We start from the raw sequence: 22372 nt of genomic DNA, 5'->3' as shown, positions 1-22372 counted from the left end.
AAACATTTTTTATTATGTTGTTTTCTGTTTGTTTATTTTTTTCTTTTTTTACACTCCCCTCTGTTGCATAGAGAAGCTGCAACCAAGTTTGCAATTTTCCAAGTCACAAACGGACGTCTATAATGACAGTACTAACTTGACATGCCGTAATGGACATCTCCAGTCAGGTGGGTTTAGGTTAACTAACATGTCAAATAATAAAGCTTGCATGCAAAGTAGAGTCCTGCTTAACCTGATAATGTTGATTTGATTTTACGGTGATAGATTTGATTGGTTTTTGTTCGCACAGGACTATGTAGAAAAAACAGCATCCTTGTCGTTCATGGTATGTAAACATGTAACAGATAGGTGTAGCCATTCTCAACCTGTTATATATGCATATTTTACAACCTCCAAGTTTTGAGATGATAAAATGTGAAGGCTCATTTTCCTAAATTATTAAGATGTTCTTTTGTTTCTATTTTATTTTGAGCTTTGGTGTTTTTTCCTGTCGCTACCTGTACCAGATTTTTATAAAGCAGTGTTTTTTGAGACAATAATTTTAATTTTTTGATCATATACCAGTTTTCAGTGCATATACATTTCACCTATACAATGAATGAGTATTTAGTTATAACCCCTGTTGGAAAAAGTTTGAAGCTGAGTTCACACAGTAAGGAGAAACATTAGAATACTATTATTTACTATAGGATAAATTTGTTTCCCATAAGTTTTGAGCATCACATCAGCTCCTACAGAAAATTAAATGGTTTTTTGCCTTGTTTTGTTTGGGTGGAAGGAATCTTCATTTCCTAGGTTCTCTGACATCTTGTCTAGTTTTATTGATAACTTTTTCAGAATTAGTTTTGTGTCCAGTGCTTAAATTTTATTAAAGTAAATATTACTTTGTTCAAACTGTAACAGAAAACTCATAGTATAGATCATAAGAAAACTGCTTTCTTTACTCATATGTAATAAAGTTTAAAGATTTCTTGTTTTTTAAATTTTTATTTAAATCAATTATATATAACTGATTTACAATGTTATATTAGGTCCAGGTGTATAGCATAGTGAATCAGTTATACATATATCCACTCTTTCTTAGATCCTTTTTCCATATAGGTCATTACAGAATATTGACTAGAGTTCGCTATGCTGTACGTTAAGTTCTTATTAGTTATCTACTTTATACACAGTAGTATGTATATGTCAATCCCAATCTCTATTTATCCCTCCCCTCCCTTACCCCCTGGTAATGATAAGTTTGTTTTCTACATCTGTAACTCAATTTCCATTTTTCCTCCCCTCAAGTTGTCTGATTTTTTTTTCTTGCTCTCTAGCTTCACATTACAGGCTCTTGCTCTTTTCTGTGCTTTTTAACTAAAAGACCTGCTTTAATATTTCTTTTAATGAAGTTTTGTAGATAGTAAACTCTCTCAGCCTCGTGTCTGAAAATACCCTCGTCCTTACTTGGCTGGTCACCGGAATAGAGAATAGATGAAAGTTAACATTGTTTTTTCCTTCAGCATTTTGAGCACACTTGGTTGCTTGCTGACCTTTGTTATTTTTATGAGAAGTCTGCTATCATCCTCACAGTTCCTTGTAAAAATTTTTATCCATTTATAATCTTAGGACTGTATATTTTCTGTTTGTAGAAATTCTTCTCCAGTCTCCTTTTTCCCGTTTGAAGTGAATGATAAATACTTACCACCCTAGACGGATCTTGCTTTTATTCACACTTTGGCTTTTAATTGTTGTCATTCTCTTTTCTTCCTTGTTTTTCCTATAGGGTCATTATCCTTTAGTTCCTTGAACAAATGGTACAGATTTTCACCGTACCGTGTGGCATATGGGATCTTAGTTTCCCAATCAAGGATTAAACCCATGCCCCGTACACTGGAAGCAAGTTCCCTTCTTTGGAGTTTCCTTAAGCTATATTAAGGGATATTATGGCAAAGGCTTTTGTCTTTAAGCTAGTCTTTTCTCTAGGCTACTCTAATTTGCTGACTGATTTAACAGTGAACATTTCTATTAGTAAACTCTGATGTTTGTTATATAGTATATGAAAATATTATTTAGAAGCAGTGAGATTTGAACATTTAAAGTGTATAATTTATGTAGAAGAGCAGAGTAGGTAGGTCATGTGACCTTTTAGACTTATTAGAAAATATCTTATACTTGTTTATTTATATGTGCGTGCATGCATGCCCAGTCATGTCTGACTCTTTGCCACCCTTGGACTTTAGCTTGCTAGGGTCCGTTGACCATAGGATTCTCTAGGCAGGAATACTGAATGAGTAGTCTTCCCGACCCAGGGATCGAACCCCCATCTCCTGTGTCTCCTTGCATTGGCAGGTGGATTCTTTACCACTGAGCCACCTGGTAACATAGATACAGCACGAAATACTTGGCATATTAACCACATCTTTATACTCTTTAAATTAAAATTACCTTTTAAAACTCTTCTGGTGGCACAGATTGGATTTTCCTACTGTTTTGTAGTCTGAAAAGTTTGGAATGATGTGCTGTTTGTTCCCGCCCCCACCCCCATACAGCCTACCCCTAGTGCCTTTACTACATTTTGTTTCTTTAATTTTTTGCAGCTTTTAAATAAAACAAAACAAAAAAGAAAAAAAATTTGGCAGCCTTATTTTCTTGGTACCTTTTTTGTATCCTCCTCCTGCCCCCACAAATAGTTATTTCTTTTTATGACAAATATGTATTTCTTAAAATTATACACCAGGAAAAGGAAAAGGCTAAATACTCATAATCTTGTCCACACCCAGTAACAATCATTATGAACACTTTAGTATATATTCTGACTGAAGTCTTATTTTGAGATACTGCTGAAATAAAAATAATATTACTAGCTTTCAAATTTGTACTGGTTCTTATATTAACTTTTATAATGTTTAGCCACAATTTTCTGACCATGATGACTTTATTTTTTCCTTGATAGAAAGTGGAGCTGTTCCAAAAAGAAAAGATCCGTTAACACATGCTAGTAATTCACTGCCTCGTTCAAAAACAGTTATGAAAACTGGACCCACAGGTCTTTCAGGCCACCATAGAGCACCTAGTTGCAGTGGTTTATCCATGGTTTCTGGCGTGAGACAAGGACCTGGTTCTGCAGCTGCCACTCATAAGGTATTTTGAGACAGTAACTTCAGTTGCTATGCTGTTGCAAACAAAATTTTGAATATGACAATGCTTGCTTAAATTTATTATAAGTACTTTGTAATACCTTAAGAGAATTGATAAGTTCCACAGAGTTGAATGATTTCTTTTCTTTTTTTAAAATTTAGATTTATAAAAATCTAAGTAGGGACTTGCCTGGGGGTCCAGTGGCTAAAACTCTGCACTGCCAAGCCAGGGGACTTAGGTTCAATCCCTGGTTAGGGATCCTGCATGCTGCAACTAAAAGATACTGCATGCTGCAGTGAAAACCCAGTACTGCCAAATAGTAAATAAATACAACTTTTAAAAATAAAAAGAATAAAAAATAAAGTCTAAGTAGCAGATGCAACTTGCTACTAAAAAGCAAATCTTTTTTTTTCTCTATTATCTTTGAAGGAAATCTTTCTAACTAGGTGTTTTTAACAGTAAGTTTCTTTATCCAGTCTGTTTTATGTATTCTTTATCCAGTCTTTTTGTTTCTAATTTTATTTAATTTCTTTATTTGGCTGTGCCATGAAATGTGGCTTACCATACCAGTTCCCAAATCAGGAACTGAACCCAGGCCTTCAGCAGTGAAAGCAGGGAGTTCCAAGCACTAGACCACCAGGAAATTCCCTACAGGACATTTTACGTTCGTTATTTGTATAATTATGTAAATGTACATAAGTGTTTATAACATTAAACATACATAGAGTTTTGTTACAATTCTAACAAGGATCAAAATTATGTGAGTGTGTTGTCATAGAGCCTTTTTATTTCATAGTAAGTAAATCTCTCTGGATAAAATCTTCTATAAACCCACTTCATGCCAAATGTAGTTCTATAGAGAATGCCATTTTATCTTAGAATAAATATACAATTTGGGGATTTTATATCTATTTTTTGCTACTTTTATTCCTTTAATTCTGTGAACATTAAAGTTAACTCACATGTGAAAATTGCAAACATTATGTTGTGTTTTCACATCAAAATTTTGTGTCCTTCCAAGAGTACACCAAAAACAAATAGAACAAATAAGCCTTCTACCCCTACAACTGCTGCTCGTAAAAAGAAAGACTTGAAGAATTTTAGGAATGTGGACAGCAACCTTGCTAACCTTATAATGAATGAAATTGTGGACAAGTAAGTATTGTCATCTAAAGTGGTTTATGGAGTTTAAACATTTTTTACTGGCAAAATATATCATTAGTAAAATGGATAATAAATATCTTGTCTAATTTACATATTTAATTTTTATGATGGTTTTCAATTACTGTAAATGAGAAAGCCGTTGCTGTACTGATTTAACTATACAGTTTCACTCTTGTTAACATAAAAATGGCTGCATTACATAGAGCTTAGACTTAATATTATAATAACTGAAGAATATGTGTGTAGTTAACTGAAATTCTGTTTCTTAGTGGAACAGCTGTTAAATTTGATGATATAGCTGGTCAAGAGCTGGCAAAACAAGCATTGCAAGAAATTGTTATTCTTCCTTCTCTGAGACCTGAGGTAAGGACTTTATATTGTCATTTTCTTATAGCATCATCCATTACTGAATCCATAGTATCAGTAAATAAATGAGCTATACTAGAATGATTAATTCATTTAACAGTAGATTTGATTTTTTTTTTAAAGGAAAAATCATTAACAGTTGATGTTAACTGTATTGGAAAGGAGATTGACTATAATGGTAACTAATTCCCAATGCGTTTGTAATTAAGTTTATAGGAAAAATAGGTAACAGGCAATAATTTTATATTAAGGTAAAAGAGATTTAAAATTAAAAGACAGAAATAATACTTGAGAAAAGAGAAATTAAGATAAGGTTATTTAAAAGAATTATTTTGAAGATATTAAGTGATCAAAGTAAGTGAAGAGCTGATAAGTGATGGGTAGGGGCCTAACCTTCCATCCCATAATTTTTTAACTCACTGAAGAAGTTAGGTAATCTTGCAATTGATAATAAATATTTAATTTTCCATATTTGGTATTGTTTTGGATTTTCACAATTCACAGATTTCATATTTGATGCTGTTCTAAAAAAATTGCAAAAAATAAATCTGAGGATCCAGTCTGGGTCAGCTGTTTCTCTTCCTCCTGAGCTATCAAGTCTTTGTGGACTCGTTTACAGAATCTAATGAACATAGATGTTATATGGCACGTTATTGTGAATGCACTCTTAAACGAACGTGTAAAGGTTGTGTAGCCCTATTTTTCTATAGTCTCTGTCATTCTCATACTGTTTGTAACTTGTGAGCACCAACTATACTGAAATTTATTATTTGTTGATTCTACTTTCTTTTACCTCTTGCTCATTCTAAGAAGCAGTGTGCAGGAAATCACTGGTTTAGTATACTAATTGAATATTCTTAATACTCAATAAAATAATAAGAATTATTAAGGTGGAAAGCATTTGTCTTTATAGTAGCCAAATTTGTCCCTTGTACCACCTCAGGCCACACTTTGAGGAAACATATGATGGTTTGTATTTTGGGCTAACTTTTTCCCTAGGGTTATATATAAGCATAGTAAATGCAGCAGACTGAGTATTGACCAAAAAAATGCTTGTTGAAAGGATTCATGCAACCGCAGACCTGAAAAGGATCTTAGCAGTCATTTAGTCCATTTGTTGCAAAGAAACTAGTCCTAAGACCTAAATTTCTTTCTCTACATTTTAGTTAATTGGTGGATCAGTCTCAAGTATGGGCTTTATTATAAATGATGTTCTTCTTAGGGTACAAAAATATATCTAAAATTGTAAAGGTAGTAAGGAAATATCTGGACTGTGTTAGAAGTCATTCAGCTTCTGCTCTATGCATAGCTTTAAGGAACATATCTAAAGTGGAGAGTAAGGTCAAACAGCATATGAATTTACATTTAGGAATATTTCCATGGTAGGGCCATACTGTTTGAAAAAACTGGAATTTCAAAGTTGAATAATCTAGGCTTGGGCGGGGCAGAAGCTTTAGTAACTGTACTAAATTGGAGCTTAAGGAGGAACAGCATCTGAGGTAGAGCCAGATCTCAGGATTGGGACCATTTGTCTATCTCTGCATCTGCCAATTTGAACATTTTTATAATTCCTGTTAAGATTCCCAAGAAAGAGAATATGATTGTCCTAGCTCATCTTTTCATCTTTTCAGTAGACTGTAAAATGGATCATGGGTCAGAGCTTATTTCATAAAGCACCTTCATTGTGCAACACATCAGCTTTATTCTCAATTCTCCACAGTGGGGAGCTTGCATGGATCACAATGGGGACATTGTTAGGCTAGATTGGAAAGTTGGGTATGACAGGCATCATGATGAATTTATTCATTTTTTTACAGTGCTGGAATTTTTATTTCATCTTAAAAACACAGAATCATAATTTTGTTTTTGTTCAGTCACTCCGTCATGTCTGACTCTTTTCAACGCCGTGGACTCCAGCACGCCAGGCTTCCCTGTCCTTCACCATCTTCCAGAGTTTGTTCAAACTTATATCCATTGAGTTGGTGATACTGTCCAACCATCTCGTCCTCTGTCATCCCCTACTCCTCCTGCCTTCAGTCTTTTCCAGCATCAGGGTCTTTTCCAATGAGTCAGTTCTTCACATCTGGTGGCCAAAGTGCTGGAGCTTCAGCATCAGTCCTTCCCATGAATATTTAGGATTGATTTCCTTTAGGATTGACTGGTTTGATCTGCTTGCAGTCCAAGGGACTCTCAAGAGTCTTCTCCAACACCACAGTTCAAAAGCATCAATTTTTTGGTGCTCAGCCTTATTTATGGTCCAGCTCTCACATCCGTATACTGGAAAAACCATAGCTTTGACTATACAGACTGTTGTTGGCAAAGTAATGTCTCTGCTTTTTAATATACTATCTAGGTTTGTCATAGCGTTTCTTCCAAGGAGCAAGTGTCTTTTAATTTCATGGCTGCAGTCATCATCTACAGTGATTTTGGAGCCCAAGAAAATAAAGTCTGTTACTGTTTCCATTGTTTCCCCATCTATTTGCCATGAAGTGATGGGACCCGATGCCATGATCTTAGTTTTTGAATGTTGAGTTTGAAGCCAGCTTTTTCACTCTCCTCTTCCACCTTCATCAAGAGGCTCTTCAGTTCCTCTTCACTTTCTATTCTTAGGGTGGTGTCATCTGCATATCTGAGGTTATTGATGTTTCTCCCAGCAGTCTTAATTTTGACTTGTGCTTCACCTAGCCTGGCATTTTGCATGATGTACTCTGCATGTAAGTTAAATAAGCAGGGTGACAGTATACAGCCTTGACGTACGCCTTCCCCAATTTTGAACCAGTCCATTGTTCCATTCCAGTTCTAACTGTTGCTTCTTGACCTGCATATAGATTTCTCAGGCGGTAGGTTAAGGTGGTTTGGTATTCCCATCTCATTAAGAATCTTCCACAATTTTTTGTGATCTGCACAGTCAAAGGCTTTAGCATAGTTAGTGAAGCAGACGTTTTTCTGGAATAGCCTAGCTTTTTCTATGATCTAATGGACATTGGCAATTAGATCTCCAGTTCCTCTGCATTTTCTAAATCCAGCCTGTATATCTGGAAGTTCTCAGTTCACGTACTGTTGAAACCTAGCTTGAAGGACTTTTGAGCATTACCTTGCTATCATATGAAGTCAGTGCAATAGTGCAGTACTTTGAACATTCTTTGGTATTGACCTTTGGAATTGAAATGAACACTGACTTTTTCCAGTCCTGTGGCTACTGCTGAATTTTCCATATTTGCTGGCCTATTGAGCACAGCACTTTAACAGCATCATCTTTTAGGATTTGAAATAGCTCAACTGGAATTCTATCACCTCCACTAACTTTGTTCTTAGTGATGCTTCCTAAGGTCCACTTGACTTCACGTTGTAACTACATTCAGATGGATATATCTTTCCTTTTCTTCTTTTCCTTTCACTTCTTTTCTCAGCTAGTTGTAAGACCTTCTCAACAACAATAATTAAGTTACTGAACACTAAAAGTGGCTTGAATGAGATAAATAATATTAAAAATACATTCTTGAGTTAATTTATTCTCAGAATTACTTAAAGCAAATACTTTAACCCTTGTTCATTCGAGATGGTTTTCAGTAGTTAAATGTATAAGCAAACTATGGTATATCCATGATAATGAAATATTATTCAGCACTAAGAAGAAATGAGCTATCAAGCCATGAAAATACACAGAGGAACATTAAGTACATATTGCTAAGTCAAAGAAGACAATCTTAGAAGTCTAATACTGTGTGATTCCAACTAGAATAACTATGGAGACAGTAAAAAGATCAGTGGTTGCCAAGCATTCGTAGGGAGGGCAGGAAGGTTAAATAGATGGTGGAGAAGGTAGTTTTTAGGGTAGTGAAACTGTTCTACATGAAACTAATGGTAAATATTTGACACAAATAGTGGACCCTAATGTAAACTATGAACTTGGGTTAATAATAATGTATCAGTATTCATTAGCTGTATTAAATGTGCCATACCAATGCAAGATGTTAATAATAGTGGAGGTGGGGGAGGTGAGGAGTTACATGGAAACTCTGTTCTTTCCATTAAATTTTCTGTAAACCTGAACCCACTCAAATAAAATTTTGTCTCTAAGTTGAATATCAGTTACTTCATATGGTTCAACTTAAAAGTACACACACTTTCACTGTTCAGTAAAATGTTATCAGTTGAGTCTTCACCCTTCATGCCTGCCATGCCTGGTGCCCTTTAGTTTGGCAACTATGGTTTAATGTCTCTAGAGAAGGAATGGAGAAGGCAATGGCACCCCACTCCAGTACTCTTGCCTGGAAAATCCCGTAGATGGAGGAGCCTGGTGGGCTGCAGTCCATGGGGTCGCTAAGAGTCGGACACGACTGAGCGATTTCACTTTCACTTTTCACTTTCATGCATTGGAGAAGGAAATGGCAACCCACTCCAGTGTTCTTGCCTGGAGAATCCCAGGGACTGGACATCCTGGTGGGCTGCCGTCTGCGGGGTCGCACAGAGTCGGACATGACTGACGTGACTCAGCAGCAGAGAAGGAAGTATCTGCCTCCTTTTGTTGTGGAAGAGCAGTACACGCTGCGTGCTCTTGGTCAGGGCAGGAGCATGGTTTCTGTTGTTCCTCACACAAACTTTCAATCAGTCCCCCATTTTTGGCCAACTGCCTTACTAGTGCTTTCTCCCATACCTGATTCCTCCAATTCCAGAGCTTTTCCAGGGTTTTTTGTTCATGTCAGCTTGCTCCTGGTATCTAGGTATCCCTTCACAAGCAGGTGCTTAGTTTTAGCTCCCTCAACTCCATTAAATAATTTACCACACTTTATCAACTCACCATGTACAGAAATTTGTGTCCTCTGTTGTTTCCTTTTGTATTTTTGTTTTGTTTTGTTTTGAAGATGTATTTCTTTTTTTATTCATTTACTGTTATTTTGGTGAGATTTCTAAAAGAAGGGGAGAAGCATTCTTTGTTCCGTATGTCTTGTTTAATCAGCCTGCTTTCAGTTTTTTAAATGTACTTTTAAAATGTTTTTAATTTTGATCGTGGCTGTACTGGGTCTTCACTGCTGCACAAGGGGGCTTTCTTTAGCTGTAGTGAGCGGGGACTACTTTCTGTTGTGCACGGGCGTCTCATTGTGGTGGCTTCTCTTATTGTGGAGCACGGGCTCTAGGGCACACAGGGTTCAGTGGTTGCAGCTGGCAGGCTCAGCAGTTGTGGTTCACGGGCAGTTGCCTCACAGCCTGTGGTGTCTTCCCAGGCCTGGGTCTGAACCTGTGTCCGCTGCGTTGGCAGGCGGATTCTTAACCACCGGACCACCAGGGAAGCTCAGTTGCTTTCAATTTGTTCAATAAGAATTTGGGTATACTTCACTTTGTTTTCTTCTGTTTGGGGTAATTGTAGTAATTTATTGATAATATGTTCTCTTTAGAGCTCTGGGCAGCTCTCTTTTGGAGGATGCTACTGATCACAAATAGTACTTTTTAGATAACAAATAATACTCAAAATGTCTGGAAAAAGTGTCTCTAGAATCACAGTTATGAACTAAAGTATGTATTTTTAAGTTGTTCACAGGGCTTAGGGCTCCTGCCAGAGGACTGTTACTCTTTGGCCCACCTGGAAATGGGAAAACAATGCTGGTAAGAATCCCTTTTAAATTGGCAAGTTCTATTGAGATATTAAGGGTATAATATGAATAAAAGAAACATTTCATTGTCACTGAGTCTGTTGTTTATGGTTTGCCTTTTGTTGTTATATACTTTCTCCCTCTCCCCTCCCTCCCCTCCCCCCATACTGCACACCTTGTGGGATCTTAGTTTTCAGATCAGGGATTGAATCCAGGGTCATGGCAGTGAAAGCACTGAGTTTAACCACTCGACCACCAGGGAACTCCCAGGTTTTAAGCTAGTTTTTAATGATGAAGATAGGAAAAAAACCATGTATGTTATCTCCAGTATTAGTTTGATACTGGGAACAGTATAATTTTCATTGTTTTCCCAAGTTAAATATTAAAATTTTGCCCTAGAAGAGCTTACCTTACTATATTGAGTATCTTGCTAATCTCTGATTTTTTTTTTTTTTTTTTTTACTATTTTAGCAGGTTTATTTAAATAAAATAATCAGCCTGATAACAGATTTCTCCCTTTCTTTTTTTCTAATTGAGGCATAACTGACATACAACAGATTGTTTTTTTCTATATCGTTTTGCCAGAAGTTTTTGCTAGGATCTGAATACCTCTTTTCCTGCATGACTCTGCTACAGGGAAAACTAAATAGGGAAAGAGTAACTTTTTCCTTCAGCTGTTTATCTTTCTCTAACCAGATATCTTTTATAACTGGGAAGAGAATAACACACCCTTCTTTTTTTTTTCAACCTGTCCCTTTGACATCTCTCTTAGAGAAAAAGAGAGTGAGAAGAAGCACAGCTCCTCCTGCACCTTTTTCTCATTGCTGAGAAGGAAATACATTGATTGCTATTTGTTGGAAATTGTGTCATACCTTATGTTTTTAGGAAATGTTTTCTAGAAATTAAATTGATCACATGTAGTTATCTTTTTAAAGCAATTGAACTAATATATTTACCCTTCTGATTTTTAAAGGCTAAAGCAGTAGCTGCAGAATCTAATGCAACCTTCTTTAATATAAGTGCTGCAAGTTTAACTTCAAAATATGTGAGTGTTTTTTCCAGTATTGTCATGCTTTAAGTTACTGTCTAAATGTTACTGTGTTAAGAATAAATGGCAATAACCTTACACAAAGATATTTTTCTATGAGTTTTATATCTATTACTTACATATTATTTAAATATCTTCTTTTTTTACTCTTCAAAGTAGAAAGTTATGTGCCTTTGTTAGGCTCATTTAAGTAAAAGTGAAATTTTTCTGTGAGATTTGTTTGTTAGGGTTGTGTATTAAAATACCACAGACTAGCTGGCTTGAACAATAGAAATTTGGAGGATAGGAGTACAAGATCAGGTACTGGCAGAGGTCTCAGTTTTGTAAAGTAATTAAAAGTAACTATACAGTGATACTTCTCCTGGTTAAATTTTGCTTTCTGTGTGAAATTTTACAAGTAAAACTGTTGTTACAGTAGGTTACCTATATTAGCCTACAACAGAGAACACTGTCCTGGAAGTTAGGAGGTAGGGATGCCAACCTGACTTACCTACGGAACTAGCCTTAAGAAAGTATCACTTGGGGTTTTACTTCCTTTATAAAGTGTTTGTTTTTTTTTTTTTAATGTATTTTCTTATTTTTGGCTAGGCTGGGTCTTCATTTCCGCATGCAGGCTTTCTCTAGTTGTGGCGAGCAGGGACTACTCTCCTGTTGCGATGCACAGGCTTCTTATTGTGGTGGCTTCTCTTGTTGCGGAACACAGGCTCAGTAGTTGTATCCCTCAGGCTTAGTTGTTCCTGCAGCATGTGGAATCTTCCCAGATCAGGGTTTGAACCCAGGTTCCCTGCATTGACAGGTGGACTCAACCACTGGATCACCAGGGAAATCTTACAGGGTTGATGTCATAAGAGGTCATCTCTCTCAGTTCCTTCTGGCTCTGGGAATATTTGTTTTGCAGATTCTAAATCTGAGGCTTTTCCTGTTTTTCTTTATAATTTAATTTTCAATAAAAAGTATAGATGCCACCTAGAGGACAAAGTAGTTTTTGTAGTAGATTACCGCAAACCTCATGACCCTTTCAGAGCATAGATGCTTTGGTGCATAGAATGGCTTTTTTCAAGCCCCTGATACTGTCTTAAGGAGTGTTCATAGACCACCTGGACCACCTAGAAATGCTTTAACATTTATTGACAGTGATATTGTGAGAATGGATTTTCAAGATGTTTTTAGTAAAGCAAGTTTTGTTTAGGAGAGCACGTTCCAACTTACGTGCTTCTATAAATACACCCTGCAGCCTACGGCTTACAGAATAGTGCTGCATCCCTCTGTCCTCTGGTGTTCCCTCTTCTCAGTAGTTATATCCCAACAGTTACTCCAGTCTCAAGTCTTAGAAATGCATAGTGAAACAAGACAGAGAGATATATATATATATATATATTTTTTAAGTACTCACCAGATTCTCTTAATAAATAAGTAGTCTATTTACTGGTGTTATAAGGATCAATCAGTAACCCCACTCACCCCTATTCTTTAAACCAAATCTTTGGTTGCTGCAAAGAAGGGAAGTTAAATTCCTAGGTACTAGATTTTCAGTAGTGAAATTAAAAAAGCTGGAAGGAACAATCTTGCATTTTATTGATTTAACAGTGTCCAATGCCTTGTTTTAGGTAGGAGAAGGAGAGAAATTGGTGAGAGCTCTTTTTGCTGTGGCTCGAGAACTTCAACCTTCCATAATTTTTATAGGTAAGAACATGTCTTCCAACAGCTTAGTTGAACATTTGTAAAGTTCCCTTCTTCCAAATGTGAGGGAATGATAAGAAAGATTATTCAGAAGTAAAAAGTTTTTTAAAATTTTTATTGAAGTATAGTTGCAGAAGTAAAAAGTTTTCAAAAAGCACAAGGTTAAAGACTGTCCAACAAATTGAGTAGGATACATTATATTAATAACCTAATGTATCCTAAATGTATAATAAACTAGGTTAATCTCAGATAACTCATGTAGCTTGGCTTTTAATTAAAGTTCCATCCTTGTATTTCCTCTAGATGAAGTTGATAGTCTTTTGTGTGAAAGAAGAGAAGGAGAACATGATGCTAGCAGACGTCTAAAAACTGAATTTCTAATAGAATTTGATGGTGTACGTATTGATTATGATATTTTTATGTGGTAGCATTGTAATGTATGTATTTTCCAATTGAATGGCCCAGATTAGAAGTAGATATCTTTATTGTGTTTTTCTTTGTTATTACTTTAAAAGTATTGAAAAAATTTTTGACTTACAGGTACAGTCTGCTGGAGATGACAGAGTGCTTGTAATGGGTGCAACCAACAGGCCACAAGAGCTTGATGAAGCTGTTCTCAGGTAGGGAAATTCATGTGGAAATGCGCACATTTATTACAGATGTATTTACTCCTTCATTCGTCTCACGTATTTCTTCTGTCTTTCGTTCTCAGTGTAAAGACTAAATTCATTGTTTTCCTCTCTATATCCATCCTCTGGCTTCTTGTTAGTAAACAAAACTTTTGAGGACAGGACCAGCATGATACCAGGAAAACTGTTTTTAACTTTATGGTTTTAGGCAAATTGCTTATTTCTTCTGGGTTGAATTAAAGTATCTTAAAACTCCAAAACTGATTTTTACCCTGCTAACACAGTTCATGGGAGCTGCATTCTCTCTTCTCATGTGTTTGAGCAAATGTGTTCCCTTTCTACTGGGAGGACAGTTTGACTCAACATAAAATTCTTGGACCTCCCGTTCCTTTCCTGAGGAATTTGTAACATTGCCTATTGTTTCTAGGACTGGATGTTGCAGTGTGAAAGTCTGAAGCCAGCCTGCTTTTATTCACATTTATGGGTTAACCCAGTAGGGTTAGTGTCTAATCTCCTTTCTACTACTACTTTTACTTTTGTGATCTTTGTTTTTGTGGTGGTTTTTCTTTTCTTTTTTATTGCTTTCCTGTTCTTTGCAGTCCCATTTTTCATCTTCTGTTGTCTTACTTCTTTGAATCTTTCTATCTCATTGAGCTCTAATTTCATAGGAGCCTTTTTTTTTTTCATTAAATTATTTTCTTGGAAAGATACTTGGTCACAGTTTTAATTTGCTTTATGGCAAAATCCTCTTGTGCATGTTCTTCATTTTATCTATTTTATGTTTACTGTATTCTTTCCCCTCTTTTTTTGGTACTGTTTTTTAAAATCAGTCCTATGCTTTTGTCTGTTTTGCCTATTTTATTTGAATAAGGGGAGTTTTCTTGGAGAATGTAATTTTGAAAGGATGTTGTAGAAGAGCTAGAAAACTAAGATAGCAAGGCAAATATCTTGAATTATCCTATATACCCTGGACTGGTGGGCCATCTCCCTGACTCACAACAAAGACGCACCTGGTGAAGAAGTGTACATGTATGTAAATAAGAGATTGGGTCGATTTACTCTTCTTCCACTGAAAAAGATTTGGCCATTGCAAGACAGCTTGTCCTCTTGCCAGACTGACTGATATCTTCTTACAAAGATGTTGTGTCTTTGAGTTTCTTTGTTCAGTCTCATCTTCCTTGTCATTCCTTTGCTGCTGACTAGGGTCACATGATCTGCAGAGCCAGTCCTCACATGCTTGTTTAAATGTGGGGAGGTTAGTTTTATTCCCCTCAGAGTGTTCTCTGTTCCCTCTGGAAAACTGCTCTGACAACCGTGTCTGGAATTCGCAGTGGCGGGTCCTGTCTACATTCACCTTTGTGGTGTAATTTTCACTGCCCTAGGCAGGCCTTCTTCATACATTTTAGTTATAAACATTCCCTACTTTGCTGATGATGGACTTTACGTTTCTGTTTCTGTTGTTCTCGTTGGTTTTAGTTCTCAGTTTCACGGAGATAGCAGAGATCTGTTTCTTCAACTTCTTATATCAGATATTTTGTTTTAAAGTGTTACTACTGTTAAAAAATACAGATACACAAATGGTTAATTTAAATCTGACAATACTAAGGATTTTTAAACATTAACTGGAATTTTTTAAAATTTTATTGGAGTACAGTTGATTTACAATGTTCTGTTAGGTTCAGGTGTACAGCAGAGTGAGTCAGTTATACATATACATATATCCACTCTTCTTCAGATTCTTTCCCCATGTAGGTCATTACAGAGTGTTGGGCAGTCTTCCCTGTGGTATATACAGTAGATCCTTATTAGTTACCTATTTTATGTATTTAACTAGAATATTTTAAAAGAGTGACTTTTTACATTGATGACTACTAAAATGTATTCAAATGCCTTGAGCACTATACTTAAAGCTTTGTTTTTGTTATTTGCTGTTTAAATTCAAAACTGTATTTCTGAGATTGCTTGAATCCTTTTTTTAGGCGTTTTACCAAACGGGTTTATGTGTCTTTGCCAAATGAGGAGGTATGTATCCATGTTTGAACTTTTTAATTTTAGGCAGAAACAAGACCTACCATTTAACATTATTAAGTCTTCTAGTACATGGTACAGCTGCATTGGAAAGTTCGGCAGTTTCTTAAAAAGATGAACTTACTGTAAGACTCCACGGGCTTCCCAGGTGGCACAGTGCCTAAGAATCTGCCTGCCAGTGCAAGAGACGAAGAGGACGCGGTTCAGTCTCTGGGTCAGGAAGATCCCCTGGAGGAGGAAATGGCAACCCACTCCAGTATTCTTGCCTGGAGAATCCCATGGACAGAGGGGCCTGGCAGGCTACAGTCCATAGGGTTGCAAAGAGTCGGGCACGACTTAGCAACTGAGCATGCATGTAAGACTCCAGAATTTTATTCATAAGATTCTACTGAAGAAATGAAAACATGTATCTATAAAGACATGTACAAGAATTTTTACAACAGCATTGTAAATAATAGCCAAGAACTGCAAAAAAATCTAGTCATCAGTTGGTGAATAGATAAACAAATGTGCTCATTCCTTTTATTGCTAAATGGTACCATACTGTTCCATATGTGGTACTTTCACATACTGTAATATGGATGGACCTCAAAACTATTTTATTAAGTGAGGGATGCCAGATGCAAAAGATTACCTATTATATGATTCCATTTATATGAAGTGTCTAAAAAAAGGCTATTTCTAGAAACATAAAGTAGATAGTGGTTAGCTAAGGCTTTGGGTGGAAGTCAGAATTAATTGCAAACAGACACAGGTGAGCTTTTTGGAGTGATAGAAATGTTCTAAAATTGGATTATGGTGATGGTTGCACAACTCTAATCTTATTAAAAGTCACTGAATTATAGCTTAAAGTGGGTGAGAGTCCATGTTATATGAATCCATACCTTTAAATTGTGGTTGTCTATCTCAGACCCTTAACATCCTTGGTGGTAGCAGCAGCTATTTACTTAGTGCTTTATTTGGATTAGTTTTAACTCTTTTAGGAACTTTCAAAAAATTGTCATTTTAATAGATAAGAGTGAGGCTGTAAGAGGTAGAGTGTTTTGTGTGAAATCATAGAGCTTCTAAATGAGAGTCAGGGTTTGAACCTAACTCCTGGATATTTTATTAAGCTAACTCTTAGGACTGATAATTCTTTAATGTTTCTTTTCAGACACGACTACTTTTATTAAAAAATCTATTATGTAAACAAGGAAGCCCATTGACCCAAAAAGAACTAGCTCAACTTGCTAGGTGAGTGATTTGATTTCGTCTATCCTGCAGCTTTTCTTTATTTTTAAGAAGTCTTTTTCTGTTTTGTTTAAGCGCACGTCTGAAACGAGTAATTTATCTAAATACTTGTTTCATTCTCTACTTCCTTTATCTTTTCACTTATCTCATTTTCTTATGTATGATACCTAAATTTCAGTTTCTAAATCCTCTGGAAGACATGACCTATTAGCTATTTGCTAATGATGGTACTATATTTTTTTTAATACATTTAAGTTGTATTAAAATAATTTTTCAGATGTAAAACGTTGCGTATTTGCCCACACCACCAGGTATTTTCACTTAAACTTGTTCTTTTATATTACACATAATTTTTTTTAAACTTTGACATCTTCAAGTTTTTTTTAGTAAGTGGTGTATTAAGTAGAAACTGAATATAGGAGATGCACTCATGCATTTTTAGTCATTGGAAAAAACTCAAAAAGTAATTTAAAATATTCAACAAGAATGTGAATAGCTAGTATTGATAGTAAAAACTCTTTGAGTTCCCAGATACCTATGAAAAAAGAACAAATTCAGTACTTGGAAATATTGAGAGCCTTCTTTGTTATTCCAGTAAAAAATCTGCTAATAATGTTTCTGCAGTTATTTAACAGAGTACACGATAAGTAAATGTTTTTTTCCTGTTCTATTTTCCTCTTCCTCTTGACTTCCCTAGTTCTTAGTTCCCTTTAATAATCTTTTGGCTGCCCAGGTGTTCCCACCGTGGCATCCCATTCAGGTGTACCTCTTTTTGCCAGTGTCTTCTACCCCAGACCCTTCCTTCACCCTGTCTGTCCTGTAGGGTGTCCTACAGATGAAGAAATCTTCCTTGATTGCCCCTCATTCCATCAAGGCAGTTCTTGGTCTAGATAGAGACTCATTAATCTATAGAGAAGTAATTGCAGTTATGTGTCAGTTGGCCAGCAATGGTTTATAGATGTAACCTCCAGGGCACATATTTACAACTTAATGGAGTCTCCTGGAGATGCAGTATACCTTAATCTAAAGGAATGGTTCTACTTCCTATTGCCATACACAAAGATAAACTCAAAATGGATTAAAGACCTAAATGTAAGACCAGAAACTATAAAACTCTGAGAGGAAAACATAGGCAGAACACTTGACGACATAATAAATCAAAACAAGATCCTCTATGACCCACCTCCTAGAGTAATGGAAATAAAAGCAAAAATAAACAAGTGGGACCAAATTAAATTTAAAAGCTTTTGCATTGCAAGGGAAACTATAAACATGGTGAAAAGAAAAGCCTCAAAATGGGAGAAAATAAAGCAAATGAAACAACTGAAAAAGGATTAATTTCCAAAATATACAAGAAGCTCATACAACTCAATACCAGAAAAACAAACAACCCAATCAAAAAGTGGGAAAAAGACCCTTAACAGATATTTCTCCAAAGAAGACATACAGATGTCTAACAAACCCATGAAAAAATGCTCAGCATTGCTCATTATTAGAGAAATGCAAATCAAAACCATGATGAGATACCACCTGACACTGGTCAGAACGGCCCTCATCAAAAAGTCTATAAACAATAAATGCTGGAGAGGGTGTGGAGAAAAGGGAACCGTCTTGCACTGTTGGTGGGAATGTAAATTGATACAGCCACTATGGAAGATGGAATGGCGATTCCTTAAAAAGCTAGGAATAAACCACCATATGACCCAGCAGTCCCACTCCTAGGCATATACCCTGAGGAAATTGAAATTGAAAAAGACACATGTACTCCAGTGTTCATTGCAACACTATTTACAATAGCTAGAACATCAACAACAGATGAATGGATAAAGAATCTATGGTGCATATATACAATGGAATATTACTCAGCCACTTTTATGGGATGCATTTGGGTCAGTTCTAATGAAGTGGATGAACCTAAAGCCTACTATACAGAGTGAAGTGAGTCAGAGAAGTATAAACACCACATACTAACACATATATATTGAATCTAGAAAGATGGTACTGATGAGTTTATTTATAGGGCAGCAGTGGAGAAACAGACATAGAGAACAGACTTATGGACATGGGGTGGGGGAGGAAGAAGAGGGTGAGATATATGGAAAGAGTAACATGGAAAGTTAACAATACTATATATGTAAATAGATAGCCAATTGGAATTTGCTGTATACCTCTGGGAACTCGAACAGGGGCTCTGTGACAATCTAGAGGGGTGGGATGGGGAAGGAGATGGGAGGGAAGTTCAAGAGGGAGGGGACATATGTATACCTGTGGCTGATTCATGTTGACATTTGGCAGAGAATAAAATTCTGTGAAGCAATTATCCTTCAATTAAAATAAATTGATTAAAAAATAAAAAGGGATTGATTCTAATGGTGAAAATTTGAGGCATTATAAGGAACCAGTAGGTTGTTTTGTTTTTAGTGAGTGGGCCTTCCTGTGCACTTAAAAATCAAATCACAGAGCTGTCTGCTTGATGACAAGCAGGGTTTTTAGGGTTTTACCCTCTTATTATGTGGTGATTTTAAATCTGAAAAGGTAAAAATAACTTGTTCTTTCTCCCTTCTTATTCTCAGAATGACCAACGGATACTCAGGCAGTGATCTAACAGCTTTGGCAAAGGATGCAGCACTGGGTCCTATCCGAGGTAGGAGTTCCAGAGCTTGAAACATTTAGAACTGTTAATTACACCATTCAGAAGTTTAAGAAGTCATTATTGAGAGGTCTTTTTTATTCACTGGAAAGCAGTAAAGCTGAATCAGTGGAAAACTTGATTAAAACTTGATTCGGAGTTTCTAGACTTAAGGTTAAGTAACCTTTCTGAGAAAAGCTTTAGATTCATTGGCCACACATGCTCTGTAGCTCTGCTGCTGCTGCTGTTGCTACTGCTTCTGCTGTTTCTTCTTTCTCTTCCTTTTCCTGCTCTTCCATTCTCCTCCTTCCTCCTCTTCTTCCTTCTCCTCATCCTCCTCCTTCCTCCCCTACCCTTTTTTTTTCCCCCACAACACAGAAAATGTGAAACCATTCTTAGCTCACAGACCATATAAAAACAGTCCATGGATCATTGTACCATGAGCCTTGTTCTAGACAGCAGATTTTGCAACTTGATAGTAGGTTGGCAGCAAAAAAAAATAAAAACCCCTCAAGAATAAGAGAGCTTTTTTAAGCAAGTGAAAAAGAATAATAAAGGGAAAATGTTCTTATCTATTTATGGTTCTTTTCAGTTCAGTATTCTAATATCACTTGAAATTAATGTGTATAAGGAAACATATAAATAGATGTTTTTACTTTTATTATTATATGTTATTTGAAAAATTGCAGCAAAGTATATCATTCATTGCTTTGTTTTGATTCAAGGTAATTTGTTGATTCTGAAATACCACATCTATCATTCTTAGGTTATGTTAAACTCAGGGTGATAATCACTTTAGAGTAGATGTTGTCAGCTACTTTTCCACAGGCAGCATGGGAAGTGGATGGGTGATGCTCCCAGGTTTGCACTCAGATTACTGGCTATGATGGCAAAGTAGAACATGGAACATGCAACTTCAGAGTATCTCTCTCACGGTCAAACAGACTGCTGCTGCTGCTAAGTTGCTTCAGTCGTGTCCGACTCTGTGTGACCCCATAGACGGCAGCCCACCAGGCTTCCGCCATCCCTGGGACTCTCCAGGCAAGAACACTGGAGTGGGTTGCCATTTCCTTCTCCCATGCACGAAAAGTAAAAAGTGAAAGTGAAGTCACTCAGTCGTGTCTGACTCTTAGCAACTCCATGGACTGCAGCCTACCAGATTTTCCAGGCAAGAGTACTAGAGTGGGGTGCCATTGCCTCCTCTGGTCAAACAGACTACTGGTTAAGAACTGTTGCTTTGCTGCTGCTACTGCTAAGTCGCTTCAGTCGTGTCCGACTCTGTGCGACCCCATAGACGGAAGCCCACCAGTCTCCCCTGTCCCTGGGATTCTCCAGGCAAGAACACTGGAGTGGGTTGCCATTTCCTTCTCCAATGCTTGAAAGTGAAAAGTGAAAGTGAAGTCGCTTAGTCGTGTCTGACTCTTTGCGACCCCATGGACTGCAGCTTACCAGTCTCCTCCGTCCATGGGATTTGCCAGGCAAGAGTACTGGAGTGGGGTGCCATTGCCTTCTCCGAAGAACTGTTGCTTTAGAGAGTAATAAATATAACCTTGAGAATATATTTTGAAACTCTGGGTAAAGCATTTTAGTCAAGCTTTCATTATGTTGGAGGCATAATATCTTGTTCAGATAGTGAACTCAGAAACATTAGCTAATGTATAAATCATTTGTATTTTGGGGATATGTTAGCTGTTATTCTGAAAAAAAAAAAGTTGTTGGCTTAAAACAACTAATGACTTTTGTAAAGAAGTTGCATTATTTTAAGTTTAGTTTCAGATTTATAGATTCTATTGTTCTTGAGCCATATATGAAGAAACCGATGCCTTCCTAAGAAAGAGTATTAGTCTAAGCATTTATAAATTGTATGTGCTCTTATTATTAATCTATTTTTCTCTTCATATAATGATTCATGTTGAACATATACTTTTAGATTATTGAACTTTGTTAACTTAAACTTGGAAGTCATTTTTTTCCCTAAGTGGCTCATTTTTATATTTTACAGAACTGAAACCAGAACAAGTGAAGAATATGTCTGCCAGTGAGGTAAACTATTTTATAATTATCTTTCTTTTGTCTGGTCCTGTAGATTGTAAAATATACCTTTTGTCTGGATTTTTCCAATTTGATTAGAAACCAGAAAAAATTACTTTTGCTTCATTTCAAAATATGGAGGACTGTCAAATGACGGTCTCCTTTGGTGTCCTTTGGTAATGCACAAAATATATATAATCATTAAATCATTTTCTGTCAAATCATTATATAAATACTAAACAAAACAAACTTATAGGCAACTTGAGAATTCTATACATTGTAAAGATGGCTTGTAACAGGTTAACCCCTTGATGTTCTATTCTGTTAGTTTTTCAGTAATGTTTGTTTTCTTTCTTATAAAAGCAATACAGTTTCCATTGTAACATAATTTGTTACATCTTGAAAATATGGTAGGTCCCCTTAAGAGATGCTGAAGCATTACTTTAAAAAAAAAATTGCCTGCAAAATATAGAATTGGATATATAGAATGATCATAACTATGTATTCAGACATTTTAAATCAGATTTAAATTATGTAACTTATCTCTCAGAGCTCAGATAGCACCTGAGACATTACTAACCAACCAAAGAGACTTCATTCTTGGCATAGAATGGAGAAGAGAACTCCACTGGAGTTTGAGTGTGAACTCAAAAAAAAAAAAACAACAAAAACCCCCAGAAACATGGGCTGGAGGATGGCAAGGGGTTTACACATTGCAGAGAGTCCTGTCCAAGTATTAATAGTGAAATCTTAATATAGAGAATGAGTGTACTTGAATTTGAGTACATTTTGGCTGTCCTTTTTCTTCATGCTTCCAAGTAAATTTGAGGTTCTTATCTTCAGGCATCTTGTG

The 22372-nt window shown here is 36.2% G+C and overlaps 1 protein-coding gene across 4 annotated transcripts in view; it reads left to right on the top strand.

Annotated features, from left to right (window-relative positions):
* SPAST (spastin) overlaps positions 1–22372 on the top strand; it is a 54547-nt gene that overhangs the window by 25401 nt on the left and 6774 nt on the right. For 2 of the 4 annotated variants that reach the window (XM_086327545.1, XM_086327544.1), the window contains exons 4-16: positions 72–167; positions 2939–3126; positions 4145–4278; positions 4557–4650; positions 10183–10257; positions 11218–11289; positions 12900–12975; positions 13276–13367; positions 13513–13592; positions 15581–15623; positions 16783–16862; positions 19433–19503; positions 21491–21531. In XM_086327545.1, the coding sequence (XP_086183671.1) occupies positions 72–167; positions 2939–3126; positions 4145–4278; positions 4557–4650; positions 10183–10257; positions 11218–11289; positions 12900–12975; positions 13276–13367; positions 13513–13592; positions 15581–15623; positions 16783–16862; positions 19433–19503; positions 21491–21531 (1142 nt within the window). The remainder of the gene's footprint in view (positions 1–71; positions 168–2938; positions 3127–4144; positions 4279–4556; positions 4651–10182; positions 10258–11217; positions 11290–12899; positions 12976–13275; positions 13368–13512; positions 13593–15580; positions 15624–16782; positions 16863–19432; positions 19504–21490; positions 21532–22372) is intronic. The other 2 variants (XM_086327547.1, XM_086327546.1) reach the window with 1 other exon arrangement.

The sequence above is a fragment of the Bos grunniens genome, chromosome 11 (genome assembly GCF_055505025.1).
Source record: "Bos grunniens cultivar Pamir isolate PY7600 chromosome 11, Bosgru_T2T1.0, whole genome shotgun sequence".
Taxonomy (NCBI): domain Eukaryota; kingdom Metazoa; phylum Chordata; class Mammalia; order Artiodactyla; family Bovidae; genus Bos; species Bos grunniens.
This window is presented reverse-complemented; position numbering and strand designations above follow the sequence as displayed.